Source organism: Mandrillus leucophaeus, unplaced genomic scaffold, assembly GCF_000951045.1.
Source record: "Mandrillus leucophaeus isolate KB7577 unplaced genomic scaffold, Mleu.le_1.0 Scaffold123, whole genome shotgun sequence".
Taxonomy (NCBI): Eukaryota; Metazoa; Chordata; class Mammalia; order Primates; family Cercopithecidae; genus Mandrillus; species Mandrillus leucophaeus.
In genome coordinates, this window is record NW_012100654.1 from 2,663,693 (window position 1) to 2,680,895 (window position 17,203).

Sequence of the window (17,203 nt, forward strand, 5' to 3'; positions counted from 1 at the left end):
TGCTGTTAAATAAGAGTGCACATGAACTAAGACCAGTAACATGTTGTATGGATGATTATTACTCCTGAAAGGACACAAGTGAAGTGTCAAGTGCTGATCAGGAGAGTAAAGGCTAGATCCTAAGAAGCTGGGACAACCAACAAAGGCTGCAAACAGTTTTGATGTGGGGGTTTGAAGAAATGGAGAAACACAGTCAATAGGAGGAGGTGTAGCCTCCTTTGAGGAGGGAGAGTCTCCACAAACGTAGTAGGGAGAGGTGATGCCTTGTAGAGGGAAACTGAGAGATAAACAGATTGATTTTGCTCAGCAAAATGAGGTGGTGGTAATTATAATAGGAAAATGATGGAGGCTAAGTTAAAGTTTAGATTCCATAGAGCCTTGAGTAAGCTAGAGCCCTAAAACTTGAAATAAACTGGCACACTCATTATCTTGTGACATCTTAGCTTCTCACACAATTTAAGGAGTCAAAGGACAAGGAGGAAATCATTTATTTCCAATCATCTCATCAGCAGGCTTTCTGAAAGCCATGTTCTTTTAGCCTGTGTTTGTCTCAGAAGCAATGGTATCTGAGCTCATTCTGTTTCTGAAGATGGCATAAGGCTAATTTGTCAAGCGTCCTTCTGTCTACCATTCAGAGGGCTCCCAATTCCTGCCTCCTCACCCTGGCCTGTTTGTTGTGATACAGGCACAGTTTCTACTCCCACAACTGCATGGACATCCCCAGGCATGAAAAGAACATGAGATGTACTCAGTGCTATCTGCTATGTATTTGTTGAGGGCTTTGCTGCTGGGAGGATATGATTATTCTCCTGGATTGTTCCTCTCAGTCCTTCTCCATCACTCATCTTCCAGAAGGAAGAGAATGATTTTGGACCATTTTATGCGGCACTATGTCAGTGTCACAGTCACTAGGAATCACAGAGATGATGTAAAATCTCCCTTAGGTGCTCTAGTGACAAGTGTCAGAAAAATCACGAAGACCTAGGGAAGATGTTTCTGGTGTGTGTGAGGTATCCTGCCAATGTCCACTAAGCACCATTTACTTCTTTTTCTCTTTGACTTGCTTTGATGTCAGGGAGGGGAGCCTAGGTTAGAGTCAGGTTACTGGCACAATGAATGGTCACCAGTGGCTCTTGGTCATATGCCTGCGGTACTCTCTGAAACCCATGGAATTTAATCTTGCAGAGCAGGCATCACACACATTGTTGCCTTTGCCGTCATCAAGTAGCCTTATGCCCTTAGGCATTGTGCAGGTTTACAGTTGTTAAGTGGCATCTCCATAGGCCTAGCCCCACAGAAAGTGAAGCCAGCCAAGCCTGTGAAAAGTATTTGAATAGATAACACAAAGCCATCACAAAATTCTAGAGCTGCCAGAACTCCTAGAGTGAACCCCTTAATTACACAGACGAAGCAGCTGAGGCCCAGAGAGGTTAAATGACTGTCCACTATTTGGAATTCTCTTCAGAAGCAAATGACAGTGGAGTTTCCTAGGGAGGCAGACAAAGCTGTCATGTATTATATATTCATGAAGATGAATTAGGGGAAGAAGGAAAAGAGGCTGTCTTGTTAGCATGCAATAGGAGGATCTGGAGCATCTCACGTGCATGTTTGGAATAGAAATTATTAATTTCCAACAGAAAAACATGCCAGTGCCTTCTAAAGGTAATTTCTCATTGTTTATTTAATTGGACAACTGGTATGGGTGAAAAAAACCGTCTGCAATTGACGTAATTCCCTCAGGCCCTAAGGCTGGCCTGGGACTTGCTGATGAGATTATTTCTGTCCAGAGCTGGCAGAGGTCCCAGCACTCAGTGATTTTGGGATAGGAACAAGTCCCTGTGGGCAGGCATCATTAGCACCATCAAATCCTATTTATACAGCACCTGGGCATGGGTTTGGTTGCTGAGGGCTTGCCTAAGGCCTCATGACACTTTATCTAAGGAGCCAGTGTCCTTGACAGGGACAGAAAATTAGATATTGATGGCAGTAGAAAGGAGGCAATGGCCTGGGTAATTCTAAACAAATGAAAAGTTTTAGACAGGATCTGTCTCCTTAGTTATGTTTGTTTAGGTTGATGCAGAAGGAGTTTTATTTTCTGGGCAGCAAGGAATGGTAAAAGGTCATAATTGGGTAACAGGGAACTGGTAGGACACCACCACACTTTTTCTATGTCTTCATGGGTCCAAAGTCAAACATCAGCAACATGATCTGATTTTGCTGACTGGGGCACTGGAGGTCAGAGTTCAGCCTAAGACCAGATGTCAGATAACACCATATTCCATAATGTCTATTTCTCTGCATGAGCAAATATGCCCTAATTCTTAATGATTTTTTACTTTTGTTATTTTTTTGTCTTTTGTTAATTTTTGTTGTATTTATGTTACTTACTGATGGCTGAATAACATCCTGAATGATAAATAATGCTTTGAAACATTAAAGTTTTTCCATTTACTATTTCATTCTAGACTCAAGATGGGTATGGTGCAGGCATTTTTACATCTTACAGATTAAGAAACCGAAGCTCACACAAGACCACAAAGCAAGGTTTTGCTGAGTCAAGACGGGGACAGGACTTATCTCACGTCTAGCCCGAGGCATTTCCCACTGGAAAGCTCTGCCCATGCTGACCTGGCGTCGCTGGGCTCCCCCAGGGAGGGAGGCGCTGACCTGAGCTGCTGGATAAGGTCTTCGCCTTCCTTGATGACATTGAGCGTGGCATCTAGAGTGGCGGTCTGCTGCTGCTGGAACTGCTTGATCAGTTCCTGGACTGCATCCACAGAGTCTGCACAGACATCCTCCAACATCTCCTTCTGAAGGTCTTCCATCCATGTCCACAACTGTAGAGAGAGAGCAGAGACTCCACTCAGGGAAGATGGGAGAGGCCAGGGCTGGGGTGAGGGCAAGGTAGCTAGACTGGAATCACCCAACTTACTCTCAACCAGTCAGTGCCATTCTGATCAGCACACCTATGGGTCATTTTGTGTTTTTACATTTATATTCATCACCAGTCTTTGCTAAGTTTACTCCATTGGTGTTGACAGTCCCTAAAGACAGGAATTACCCCTGGCTTAACTTCCCTGTGGTTCAGGGAAACCTACAGGTGTGGTCTTAGAGCAAGGAGATCAGTCATCTTTGAGACACCACTAGGAAGAACAGGAGACTAGAATGAACGAATATTATTTCCTCTTTCAGAAAGGACGAAAGGGAGTAATGTGCTCTGTGCACATTGATTCCTAGAAATGTATAATGATATTGCAAATATACAAAGAATGTGGTGGTCAATAAGAACTAAATGCACATTAACTGAGCATATTCTGTACATATCCCATACTATTTTGTTCTTTTTAAAATTGCTAGATTGGTTAGAAAATTGAATGCTAAAGATGGTGGCTTATCTTAATTTCAATAAATGTAAGAGACATTTTCCCATAATATTCAAGATGATAAAATACAACTAGGTATTACTGGCTAGATAACTTTAAAAGAGCTAAGTATAGTGTTTTGAACAAAATAAGCATTGGAAATGTTGAGGAGTTAAAACTGAATTACTGAAAAATCATTTATTGATAGGTTTTCCTCATCATACTGAATACAGGTCTCCAGTGGCCTGCCAGAAAGCTCACTTTTGACTACTTTGAGAATTTTCATAAATGAGAGAGGGGAAGATGAGTCTAGTGTTTGCTTTGAAACCAGGAGTCTTCACCTGACCAGCAGGAAAGATAAGCTCAGGGCTCTACCAGGAAAAAAGTCAGTAGAGAGAGAAAACTGATAGATGGAGTCAGAAGATGCAGATTTTGGCTTTTATTCCTCCCATTACTCACGGTGCCTTTGCACAAATCACTATACCTTTCGATCTCCATGACATCATGTGTAAAGTAGGTTGTGGAAAGCATGAAATAAATTGGTTAATTTCCATCTGGTTCTAACATCTTAAAGTCTTCCCTATTAAAAACATAGGTAAATGTCTACCTCAAGAATATTATTTCATCGAGTTGGTTCTCAGTATGGTAAAATACAGTATGGCCTTTTCAATAAGGGAAGATTAAAAAAAATAAAGAGAGACAAAAATAGTCTTCAAGATTTTGGACAAGTTATTCTTTGTTCCTTAGATAGAGAAGCCCTAGATGCGGCAGAAGAGGTTAACAGGAAGATTAATAAGTTTTAGAGGCTGTGAATAAGAAAGTGTAAAGAATGTCCTTTTTGTACAGGTGAGTAACCTCCTGAGTCTTAGTTTCCTTATCTACAAAATGGGAAGGACAAGATTTGCCCTGCTGACTTCAAAGACTGTGAGGACTGAACTATTTCCTTATTATTAATGCTTTAAATACACTTATAGCAGTATTAAGCCTATAGTATTATGCTGATTGCTATAGGGAATGCAAATTATTATTCAGCAACCCTCACATTTATCAGCTTGCAAATCTGGTTGTAATTAGTTCAGTTTATTTCCTTTCCAAATAAAACACCAAACAAGTTTTCCAGACCATATAAGCTGGGATACATGTTGCTGTAAGTGAGAATATGCTAATTTCAAATCAGCATAAAACCAGGAAGTATAGGATATTGATAATGATAGCATAATGTCACTTCATATTTTCTGGCTGCAGTTTTGTCTAGAGAGAAAACACATTTTCTAAGTGTATTTAAGTCTTTAGGGAAGAGATGATGGATTCTCTGAAAAATTATTGTACAGAGAGGCAGTGTAGCATAGTCTTTAAGAGTTTCAGGGGCTGGGTACAGTGGTTCACACCTGTAATCCCAACACTTTGGGAGGCCAAGGTGGACAGCTCACCTGAGGTCAGGAATTTGAAACCAGCCTGGCCAACATGGAGAAACCCCGTCTCTACTAAAAATACAAAAATTAGCCGGGCATGGTGGCAGGTGCCTGTAATCCCAGCTACTCAGGAAGCTGAAGCAGTGGAATTGCTTGAACCCAGGAGGCAGAGGCTGCAGTGAGCCGAGATCGCGCCACTGCACTCCAGCCCGGGGAACAGAGCAAAACTCTGTCTCCAAAAAAAAAAAAAAAAAAAAAGTTTCAAATCCTAGTTCTACCACATATTAGCTATATAATCTTGGGTAAGTTACTTGTTCTCTCTGCACCTTGGCTTTCCTTATCAGTAAAATAGGGATAATAACAGTGCTTTCCTCCCAGAGAGTTGTGATAAAGGTTACAAATAAGTTGATATATGTGTATGTATACACAAATATATTATCTATCTTACTTATCAACAGTGTCTAACATATAATCAATACTGTATCAGTGCTACATATTATTACATTTAAAAGATATTTTTAGCTTAGACAACATGGTAAGACCCAGCCTCTATAAAAAAATTTTTTTTAAAAGCACAAAAATTAGCTGGGCATGTTGGCACACACCTGTAGCCACAGCTACTTCAGAGGCTGAGGCGGGAGAATTGCTTGCTTGTTCCCAGCAGGTCAAGACTGCAGTGAGCTGTGATTGTGTCACCACACTCCACCTGGGTGACAGAGCAACACTCTGTCTTTAAAAAAAAAAAAAAAAAAAAAAAAGATGCTTTTGTTGCAAGCCAACTCCAGTTCCCATTAGAGGGCAGAGGGAAAGTTTGAAGTACTCCTTCATTTTGGAGTTTGTATAAGATCAACATCGAATTTGGTCCTTCAAGATACTAGATTGGGCTGGGCATCTCTATTCTGTTTTTGTCACTTTGTCTCAGGATAACCGAGGAAAGCCTAGAAACTAAAAAGTCTTGATAGTTCTAAAAGAAAAAAGATGTAAAGAGAGAGAGGTGAAATTGTGGACCTGGGGCACACAGTCACTGCCTGGTGGGAGCAAACTTAAATTGCAAGCTCACAGTTTTGAATAAGCACCTCTGAGGCTTAGCACCATAAGGTAGATAGAAATAAAAGTTGGTGCTACTAAACCATGAGTAGAGTCAATATCCCATATAATAGGCTGTAATTTTTCTAGCTCTCTCAGTGTCCCATAGGTTTCCTCTGTGTATGTCCCTCTGATTTAGCCCTGAAAAACATGCTTTGAAAAAAGTCCAAATTAGAGGGACACTTCTGCTACTACTTTACTGATTATTAAGCAGTCAGTGAGATCCAGCCAGAACAATCTTTTCTGTCAAGCTACTACAAGCCGATGTTTGCTGGAACTAATTAGGTAAAATAATGGAGCGAGTGAGGCAGCAGCAACCACATGTGCTTTTTTCCACACTGTCTTCCACATTGGTTTCTCTTCCATGGGTGAGCCGCTTTCCTTTCTGCTTATCTAAGGTTTAACATTATAGCACTGTACCTTCTCCATCAACCCGCCCTCTCCCCAGAAAAAAAAAAAAAAAAAAAAAAAAAAAAAAAAAAATCCCATGTTTCAGCCATTTCCAGACCCTCTCTTCTTGATCAAAATGTAAGTGTACTATGACCCTTCTTTTACGGTCCCGCTCTCTTCTTGGCAATGGTTGCTTGCTCCATGCTGATATACACACGTAGATGGTTTTGTGCATTCTTTCTTACAGAAAACACATGTAGTTGTGACCAAAAATACCTACATCCAAAAGAATGGGTCCAATTTGAGAATTTCTAGAACCTTGATAAGGGTACAGTTAAAGGAGCCTTTCCATGCCCTACATAAGATTAGCTCTAACAGTGAACCAGTGAGTCAGCCCACAGACCCTCGCCCGCTTGCATAGTGGGGCAGCCTGAGAAAGGGGCAACTGAAAAAGACAGGAAGGAAGCAGACAAGAGAGGAAGAGCCTAGGAGGTTTGTAAGAAAAATAACGAGGCTTACAGATGAGTGGTTAAGGAAAGAGGTCATTTTATTTCACTTTCTCCGGCTGATTGGCTGTTCCATTTGCACAGCTTGGGCAGCCATTGTGCTGACAACAATTGATTAACAATAACGGTATCAACAATCCTTAAGGATGTTGAAAGGCACACCATATCCACATGGTGAACCTCCTCTTCCCTCATTTTGAAAAGATAATTTTTCCTGGGCATCAATCACCTGCTCATTTCTTAAATAAATAGTACAACAGTACAGCAAGTGAAACAGAGGATGAGGCTATTTTTGTTCTTAAAGCCATCACCCGTCTTGAAGACCAATTTAGTTCTGGTTCCAGAGTTGGTGGGTAGAGGAACATGTGTATATAGGAGTGTCTGTGGTGTGTTTGTACCTATTTGAGTAGGAAATGGTGTGGCAGAATGATTCCACAAGGTGAAACAAATAGAAATGGGTATTTAATTAAGCTGTCTAATAAAGAGCAGAGGTTGGTTACTTTGGCCACATTCCTTATTTAACTTGACTTATATTTATACAACAAAAAATATCTAAAAATGGATATTTTGAAAGCCCAGTGACTGCAGCATTTCCATGGAAACACAGCAAGGAAAGAGAATTCTGTGATGACAATTTCTACAGGGCAGGTGCTACAAATGCCATGTTCCTGGAAAAAAAGAATGAGGACTTGGGTCAATGCTTCTCCCAAACTTGCCCTAGCTCTCCAGACCAGAAAACAAAGCTGGCTGCCCTCTTGGCTCTAGGCAAAAAGGATGTATTTAAGTTCAGCACAATTTGTACTAGTAGTGGAGGCTCTGGATGTATAAGAAAGTCCCAAGTACATGTTTGTCGCCTTTCTTTTTTGAGTAACTCTTCTGTATAAGTAGGGATGAATAGTTCTGCTTTTGAAAAATAACATTTATTGGATTGTTCCTGATTATAAATTTAAAATGTCATTAAAGAAATCTTGCAAAACAAACAAACAAAAAAGCCAAAAAATTAAATCTCCCATAACATTCTTAAATTCTTGGTATATTTACTTCTGGTACTTATTCTATATGTGTTATTGAAATTGTGTTGTATTGGATATACAGTTTTTATAATTATACCACAAGCTCTTCCTCATGTCATTAATGATCTTTGGCAATGTGATTTAGAATGACTGTGTAATATTTTACTATATAAATGCACTATGATTTGTTTAACGAAATCACCCAGTGTGAAACATTTAGATGGTCTCTAATTATTCAAGATTATGGCTAACACTGTGATGAAATAGTTAGACATTTTTAACCCTCTAGGTTCCTACAATAAATAAAGAATTCATGAGGCCAGTAGGATTAAGCAGACTTGAATTTGCAGAAGAAATGAGCCTGGAGGTTATCTTTTTATATCTTCCTCCTGTTTCCTCTCTGATCCTAATTAGAGTAAATCTTTTGATGTGGAAATATGGCAAAAGTAAAATTATGAACTTTAGCCTGGGGAGTCATAGGAAGTCTAGGTTAAATCATTTATGAAGGTGGATATTCAGTTCCCACTTAGAAATCTCCTGCAAAAGGGGCTTTCATTCCGTGAAAATTATAGACTATGATAACATGCTGTTAGAAATTGGCACCAAGGCAGAAACTCTGCAAATTATTATAGGAAGGAAGAAATGGAGGAAGGAAAGAAAGAAGGAAGAAGATAGCCATAATGAGGCAGAAATGATTTACAACGATATTTATCAGCAGTACCGAAGGCCACTTTAGCAATGCTGAGCAGATTTTCCTTCCATTCACTCTACTCACAGTAAGAGGGAAAAGCAACCACGGCACCTCAAAATTCCCTAACAGACTACTAATCCTCTCCTGAATAAAAAGCCAGAACTTTGCCTATAGAGTCAAGAGGAAGGAGTCAAGAGTGAATGAACTCAGGAACACACAGGACCCATAGTTAGTGATGTTTGAGAGGTGATGAGTCTTGAGAGGTATTAAACAGAGTACGGAAAAATCAAACCACAGGAGTTCTTTCATGAGACCATTCAAGGACGCTCATTTCTGCCCCCCTAATAATCCATTTCTGCCTGCTATATATAGGTCCTGAAGGAAAGCTCCCATCAGCAAGTTAGATACCCCACCCAGCCCCCCTTATTTACAATATCTGGAGAGCTCAAATCAAAGAACTGCAATAGATTAAAATGTAATTGAAGGGATTCTTCTCTCATTTTTCTTCTTCTTTTTCTTTTACTTTTGTTAGCAGAGACTGGCTTCCCATTGTCAAGTAAACCCATTTATTCAATATTTATTCAGCACCTCTATGTATCAGACACAGTATTATCTGTATCTACATATCTAATGTCACATGTGTACTATACATATGAGCACTCCCAATTTAGTGAAGGAGAGAATCACAGCTCAGTGTTACCATGGCACCACTGATGGAGGTATATACAGCGCTCTGCTCTTGTCTGGGTGAAAGTTGCAAGCACCCGGGAAGAAGTTCAAGGAAAAATAAATAATGTCTAAGTTGAGCTTTAAGTTTCTTATTAAGCCTACTTTAAAGAAACACTAGGAAAAATGTGGGAGGAAGTTTCATACTAGGAAAAAATGAGTGCTAGTATTGTACTACTTTATTTTGTAATAGTCATCCTCATAATTATTACAAAGTAGCAGAGATTAAGAGCAATTCTCCCAAAGGTATGAAGCATTAAAAAAAAAAAAAGATCTGGAAATCAAACCTACCTGGCATCCAAGATCTTGCTGTACTTAGTGTGTGGGAACATTTGCATGTGTGTGTACACATATATGTGCATGTGTACACATATACATGTATGTGCATGTATACATACACACACACCTTATTTTCTATGCTGCCTTGCAAATCACTTAAAGGGGACCTCACACAGACTGATTTGGATGGGAAAGTGACCAAGAGGGAACATGCAGATACAAAGTCCCACTGCATGTCCCCTGGGAACAGCTCCTCTGTGACAGTCACTCAAAATGTTGCTTTTCTGTCCATCCTGAAAAATAAAATCAAATCTGTATGATCAGAGAGTTGTAGATGTCTTGAATAGAATGAGCCTCACAACCACAAACCCCTTTGTATCCAGGCAGGGCTGCTCCAAATTTCTCTCATTTTTTGGGACTGAGGAGAAAGAGACTATGCAATTTCCTGATAGCCTCCTGTTTGAATGAATTCTCTGATGGAAAAAAAAAATTCATTCAAGTCTCTGTTTATTAGCCTGTATATAAAAGTCTTTGTGGCAAAGGAGAAAAAAGCATGGCCGTTAGAGTCAGAAAGACCTGGGGTCCATTTCTGTAGTTACCTCAACCTAGCTATAAAATTATGGGCAAATTATTAATTTTTCTGAACTTTGGTTTTCCCATTTGTAAAACTGGAATTTTAAAAAATGAGAATTGTCATGGCTACGAACTAGATAGCTAGATAGCCTAGCACATAGTTTGTGCTAAATAAATTTCAGTTCTTTCTCTTTCTTCACCTGGCCCCTGTATCACACCATTCCTTCTAGTAGTATTTCACATGAATGTGACTTTATAGCTGAGTTCCAGTGAGGAAACAAGTCTCAGGTTCAAACAGGACCAAGCTTAGCAAGATGTGAGAGATATCCGGGAAAACAATAGTCAATAACTCCCTGACTATTCCTGTCTCCCACACCTCCAATCCTGGCAACACTGTGTATTTCTCAGCCAAGATCTGTCCTACCCATTAAGCCCCTGATTTGGGGTTTAGAAATGTAAAACAGAAAAATAAAAGTAAGGAGAAGGAAGAACAAAGGAGATAGAAAAGAAAAAAACAAGAGTGTAGGTCATAGGAAGACAGGTAAAATCTCTGCTGTACTACTGAGAAAGTCTGTAACCTTAGAAAAGTTATTTTCTGAGGCTTAGTCTCCTCATTTAAAAACGTGTTTAATAAAATCTATACCATAAGATTATCATGAAGGTTACATGAGATGGTATATGTGTCTGGCAAGTAACAGGTGTCCATTAAAAAACGCATATAATGTATTTTGAGAGCTTACAATAAATCAAATCTTAGGCTCGGTAAATCACCTATACTACTTCAGTTTAATTATTATTATTATTATTATTATTATTATTATTATTATTTATCATTATCAACAGCAAATAAAGAAGACGAGAAGAAGAATGGAATCTTGGATTCACATTAGAACTTTAAGGGGCCTTAGAGCCACCAACTCCAACTGCATAATTTTATAGATAAGGAAACCCAAGGCCAGGGACATAGTGACTTGCACAAGCTCATATGGTTCTTTAGCAGCAGAATCTGGTCTAGAATCCCAGCCTTCTAGCTCTGTGTATAGAAGGTGGGAGATGTAGCTAGAGGAATTCCTGAGAGCCATGGTCACTCTTTTGGGAGTGGTAGTTCCATGGAAACTGACCCTGGTCCACCACTTCTCCATGCAGCCAGCACCGCCACAGCCCTCATGAGGAACATGACTCCTGTTCGTTCATACTCCATTCTATCACCCACAGGCTCATAATTAAAAGGGAATACACATGCCTTTGGTTTCTGAGACTTTCATTAACAATTGGGTGAGCCACTACCAAGCAGAGAACCAGGCAGGAAACCCTGGATTAATGCTAATCCCCTTGCTTTATAGACACTCATCAGAGAGTGGCTGCAGGTCCTGCAGAGAGGAAGCAAATCCAGCCTCAGGGAGCTTGCCAGCCCTTCATCTGCCTGGGGAATCTCAGTTGAGAGAACATTATCTTTTCATGTTTTTCTCTGATAGGCGCTGCAATGGTTTGCATTCATTCCCTCGGTGTCAGAAAAGGCCGTAACAACCAAGATTCTTAATGCATTCCCAATATTAAAATTCAACTTAATTAAGTAGGGCTACTTTTTTTTCCCTGGGCAGCAATCAAACTTTAATTAATACTCTATTAAAGGGAATTCCTGGGAGGGGACACAAGCATGCATACACCTAATGAGTTCATCCGCCAAGGGTGTTATTACAGATGATGCTAAATGGGCCTCCTTACTGGCCACTTATTCAATTTCAGCATGTCCCATGTTAATCAGAAATGAAAAGCAATCATAAGTTTGCAACCATCCTCCTCTCTATGGGGCCCCTCTGCTCTTGCAGCAGCTTAACATAATCTATCCTTCCTTTTCCTTTCTCCACTTGGTGAATTATTCAGGCTGGGTTTCAAGCCCAGCCAGCTTCCTTGGTGGAGGGCATCTCAGTCCCCCTTCTTTCAATGCGTGTCACTCCACATTCAGGCACAGTGAGGACCAACTTTAATATCACCCTGATACAGACCTCACTAAGAAGATTAAATCCCCTGTTAAAAAAAATAAAAACACAGAAAAAACACAACTGTAAGCTCTACATGTTCCTTGCTGGTAGCAAAGATACCTGATCAAAGTTCTGTAGGACTCTCATTTCTGACAGGAAAGAGCAACCAAGAGAAATTGGGTGTGGAGTAGGAAGAGAGTCTGTGATCCTCTTACATTTCTTCTTGCAATGACTATTGCTATATCAGGGATTCCCACATTTCTCCAGCTGCAGATTGCATGCTCTAGTAGATGCCCCCAAAACCCCCTGTCTCCATGACCCCCTTTCCTCACTAGATATTATGGGAGGAAATTTTGCCCCATTCTGAGAGACCTAAATGCAGGCTATCAGGAACGAATTGTTAATATTACCAAAGTTAGGAAGTTAGTAACCTCCAGACTACCCAGGACCCTGGTCAGACCTTCAGGGCCATTTTACTAGGAAGCCGACCTAACCCTGGCAGGACCGAATGCCCTCTCTCCACTAGCTCCCCTTACCTCTTTGGTGTGTGTGTGGAAGGAGACAGACATGTCCAGGAGAAGCTTCCGCTGCTCCACCCTGCGCACGAAGTCTTGGATGCGCACCTCCAGGTGTCGAGCTGCCTTGTAGATCTCCTCCGGGTCACATTCCCCCGTCTGAGCCAACTGCTCCGCTGCTTCTAGGAGCTTGTCCGCATTGGTGTACGTATTCTGCCAGCAACAACAGTGAGGCAAAGTCAAGTTGCAGTCGCGACTTCCAGCAGCCCACCCTGGGGCTCCCCCGAGCTGAATGGAGGGGCGTGGGCGCTGAGCCGACAGCTCCCTAATCTGGCACTGAGGCGCAGTTTGCGGAACTGGCACGCCGCCTCTCAGCAAGCTAGCAGCCTGCCTGGCTGCTCTGCACAGGCGGGCACCAGCGAGGTGCCTCATCCACCCCTGGGATTTCTCAGAGGTGCAGTGTCCCTGGAAAGAAGTGGAGAGAGCCTAGAGAACCTCCATACCCCAGCTGCTCCCAATCCCCTACCTTCAAGAAAACCCATCGCTGCCCTCACATCTCAGGCTGTAACTGTCAAGATCAGAAATAGCACACCCACAAAGACAGTCTGTATTTCTATGTGAGAACACCAGAAAAACACTAACTGGGAGACTCGCTTTGCTTTTCTTCTCAAGTTCCCTGTAACTACTGGTGTTTATCTTTTTGGAACAGAGCTATTTCTTTGGAGGGGAAGGGATCAGCAACTCTAGGGAGCTGACAAAAGGCAGCGGCCACAGTCAGAGGGAGGAGATGCAGGCTACTCCCTGCGGGCCCAGGGAATGTTTGCAGGAAGGTTGGGGAGGGGTCTGTTGATTTTGTTTATCATAAGCTACTGCATGCACACACGCGCACACACAGTTGTCCAACCCCCTGTCTGTACACACCATGGTATTCTCCAGAGCATTTTAAAAGGCAACCAACTTGTAATTATTATTCATCAGGATGGGAGCCACTGCCTTTAGAATAGTTACTACATTATTTGCCACAGATACAACTTTTCCTCAGCAGGCTTCTCATTTTGAAAGTCTCCTGATATGTCCTGACTTACAGCTGGTGACTCAGGTGTACATATATTTCTTAGTATCCCTAGAGTTAGCACAAAACTCTAGAGTAGGGAACAAGCAGAGCAGTCAGTATCAAACACAAAGTGAGCAGAGAATTGAAATGGATTCGTGAGCAATGACTCTCTGGTGCTTTGTTTTGCTTATGGAGACAGGGTCTCCGAGTCTATAAGGAGTGTTTTGGACTCACTTGAAGACCTGGGTGCTATGGACTGAATTGTACCCCCCACTCAAATTCACATGTTCCCAATATCTCGGAATGTGACCTTCCTTGGAAACAGGATAATTGTAGATGTAATTAGTTACGTTAAGTTCAAGTCACGCTATAGTAGGATAGATCCCTAATCCAATATGACTGGTGTCCCTATTTAAAAAAAAAAAAATGCCATGTGAAGAGACAGACATGCACACAGGGAGAATGTCATGTGAAGATGAATGAAGAAAGTGGGAGATGTGTATACAAGGCTAACTATGCAAAAGACTGCCAGAAAACTACTAAAAGTTGAGAAAAAGGCATAGGGCAGATTTCTCCCTCATATTGCACAGAAAGAACTAACTCTGATGACACTTTGATCTCAAATGTCTAGCTTCCAGAACTGTGAGAAAAGAAGTTGTTGTTATCGAAGTCACAGTCTCGTGGTGCTTTGCTACAACAGCCCTAGGAAACTGAGGCTCTAGGGTTGAAACGTTCAGAGGCTGTGGAGCCAGCCTCTTGATTGTACTGGTATAGGACCGGGGAAGATGGGCAGGCAAATACTTGTCTTGGCTTCTAGAAATTTGGAGAGAGGCCCCAGGGGATCCATAAGGAATGCTGCTTGAAAAGCAACTTCCCAAGGTAAACATCGTTCCAATGCTGGTGAGACCGTGTTGAAAAAGAGAAAAAGTCATTTACATTGTCCCAGTGCTTCCAAGACAGGGTTGAAAAAGAGGAAAAATCACTTGGCCCCAACTAGGAAATTCATGGAAAAACAGCAGCTTCATATGAGGAAAGGAGCTTTGCCACTGGGTTAAACCAGGGTACGTCAATTCTGGAAAGCAGATGAAGGAAGTCATTCACTCATGAGAGACATGCAGGGAGACAAGGGGAATGACAGGCAAGGGTAGACCTCTAGGGCTGTGGGTCAGGTTAAAGAAAGCTCTTGTGGGATTTCTAGTCCCACAATTTCTAGTCCATATGCCCACAGCTGATGGGAGAGAGGTATTTTAGGAATCCCTCAAATTGTCCACCTTAAATCCTAGAGAATCTCAGGATTCTCCCCACCCCTGCTCCCCAAAACCCCTAGAGATTGTAACTTTACATTCTGTAGACAATAAATAAAACTTTGTGGCAAAGTCAAAGTGAGCTTGCTAGCAAATTAGGTTTGGGACCAATAAGAGATAAATAAAAAGCCAAACTGAAGTGTCTACTACATGTAAGGTGATCAATTTGTCCCAGTTTGCCCAGGACTTTCCTGGTTTTAGCATAGAAATTCCTGTGTCCCAGAAATCCCCTCAGATCTGGGAAAACTGGGATGGCTGATTGCCATAATACATATCCAATACTGTAAGTATCCCAAAAGTACAGATAAATATATAATGTATTTTGTCTCAAAGAAGAATAAAATCATTCTTGAGAGAAATAACATGACAATACATAAGATGGGGCAAGCAACAAACTAATAGATAATTAGGGGTTACAATTTCTTGATATGATATAGATGCTGAAGAAAAGAAGTAAAACTGAGAATAACAGTAGCTAATAATTATTAAATATTTTGCACATGACAAAGATTGTTCTAAAGGATTTTTTTAATGCATGCTATCCCCTTTAATCCTCACAATAACCCTATGAAGTTGATGGAGCCATCATTCCCATTTTACAGATGAAGAAACTGAGGTACAAAGAATTTCTGGCCAAAGTCACATGGCTAGTAAGTGGCAGAACCAGGATTAAACCCTGTTGGCAGGCTTCAGAGCCCAAGCAACAACCCATTAAACTACCCTGCCTCTATAAAGAATATAGGCAGGAGCCTGAGGATGGGTAGGATTTAGCAGAGAAGGAGAAGGGCTTCTCATAGCCAAGCCTGTCTTCTTTTTGCACCCAGGGTACTCTATATTTATCCCACCCCACAGCCATCATCATACTTTATAGTAACAATGTGTCTCCATGGTATCTCTCTACTGGTCTGTGAGCCCCTTAAAGGCAGGTTCAGTATCTCATTCATCCTTGGTTCCCCCATGCCAAGCGCTGTGGCTGGTATGCAATAGGCATTTACTAAATGTTTGTTGAATAAAGAAGACACAAATGAGTAGGTCTGTTTGAATAAGTTGAGTCAACCTGACTAAAGTTGGAGAGTGGCAGAAAATCAGGTTGGATACGTCAGTGAAGAGCTATTAAGATAGATACATTTTATAGAGAGAATGGAACAATAAAGACAGGTGGGAAGGCAATGGGGTCAGTGTTAAAGCTGGGCTCTCACCTTTGTCTCTCCCAAGCTCTCTTCCCTATTACTAGCAGAAAAGAGCTTCTAAAATTCAGACACAATCACAACTGTCTTCTACTTAAAACTGTTCAGTGGCTTCCCACTGCCTTTGGGGTAAAATGTCTTGACACGGTGTGCAACGCCCTTCTTCACCTGACACTTTTTCCCTTCAGCTTCAACCCACATCACTTTCCTACAAACAGCCTAGGAAGTAAATTACTTGCATCCCCCAAAACTCACTGCACTGAATCTTGCCTCTGTGCCTTTGCACATATTCTTCTTCAGCCTGAGATGCCCTTCCCTTCACTCTTGTACTTGACCAACTCTTATTCACTCTTTAAGACCCAGCTAGGGCACTGCTTCTTCCAGGAACTCCACCCTCATATCCTCTTCTCTCCCAAGGCTAGCTTATGTGCCCTCCTCTGGACTCCTAGAGTGATCTATACCAATCCTCTCCATGGTACCTGCCACTTTCTGGTGCAAATGTTTGTCTTTCTCATCTCCTTAGGGGCAGATAATGTCTCTCATCTCTTTCCCTTACTGTATGGCACCTAGTAAGTGCTCCATAAATATTTAGTAAATGAATGAATGAATTAAAGAAGATATCAACCACCACCAATCTTAATATTCAACCCTAGCTCCTCATCAACTACCCAGTACAAGACGTTACATGATAGAATTCATGTTCAATGTTCAATTTTATTTGGTATATCCTACCTCCTGGCACAGCCTTGAAATAGAAATGTGTATGGAATATATCAAATAAAGTATTACCAAAGCAATACTTCGATTCTTGTCAATACCCCCAAATTGGGGCAAGGATCACAACGGGTTTCTGCTCATTTTCTGACCAAATCAGCAACAGATTTTGACCCAGGGCCAGAGTCTGACCTTGCTCTGAACATATTTCCTAGGCATTCTTTGGTTTCCCAGCTTCCTAGTCTCTCTGCCTTGGACTTGACGCCTTATTGACATTTCCCAACAGATATGCCAAAAATGGGTTATGAGTGCTCGTATATAGATCCCTCAGCTGTTGGAGCTTTCAGGTAGGACCTGTGGTAGACAGAGCCCCCGATTCAGAGATATGGGCCACACCGATGGCTGCAGT

At 41.4% G+C, this 17,203-nt stretch overlaps 1 protein-coding gene across 4 annotated transcripts in view; it reads right to left on the reverse strand.

Annotated features, from left to right (window-relative positions):
• Window positions 1-17,203, reverse strand: part of KALRN (kalirin, RhoGEF kinase) — a 651,545-nt gene that overhangs the window by 343,487 nt on the left and 290,855 nt on the right. For all 4 annotated transcript variants that reach the window (XM_011971540.1, XM_011971542.1, XM_011971541.1 and 1 more), the window contains exons 11-12: window positions 12,557-12,748; window positions 2,629-2,837 (exon numbers count right to left, since the gene is read on the reverse strand). In XM_011971540.1, the coding sequence (XP_011826930.1) occupies window positions 2,629-2,837; window positions 12,557-12,748 (401 nt within the window). The remainder of the gene's footprint in view (window positions 1-2,628; window positions 2,838-12,556; window positions 12,749-17,203) is intronic.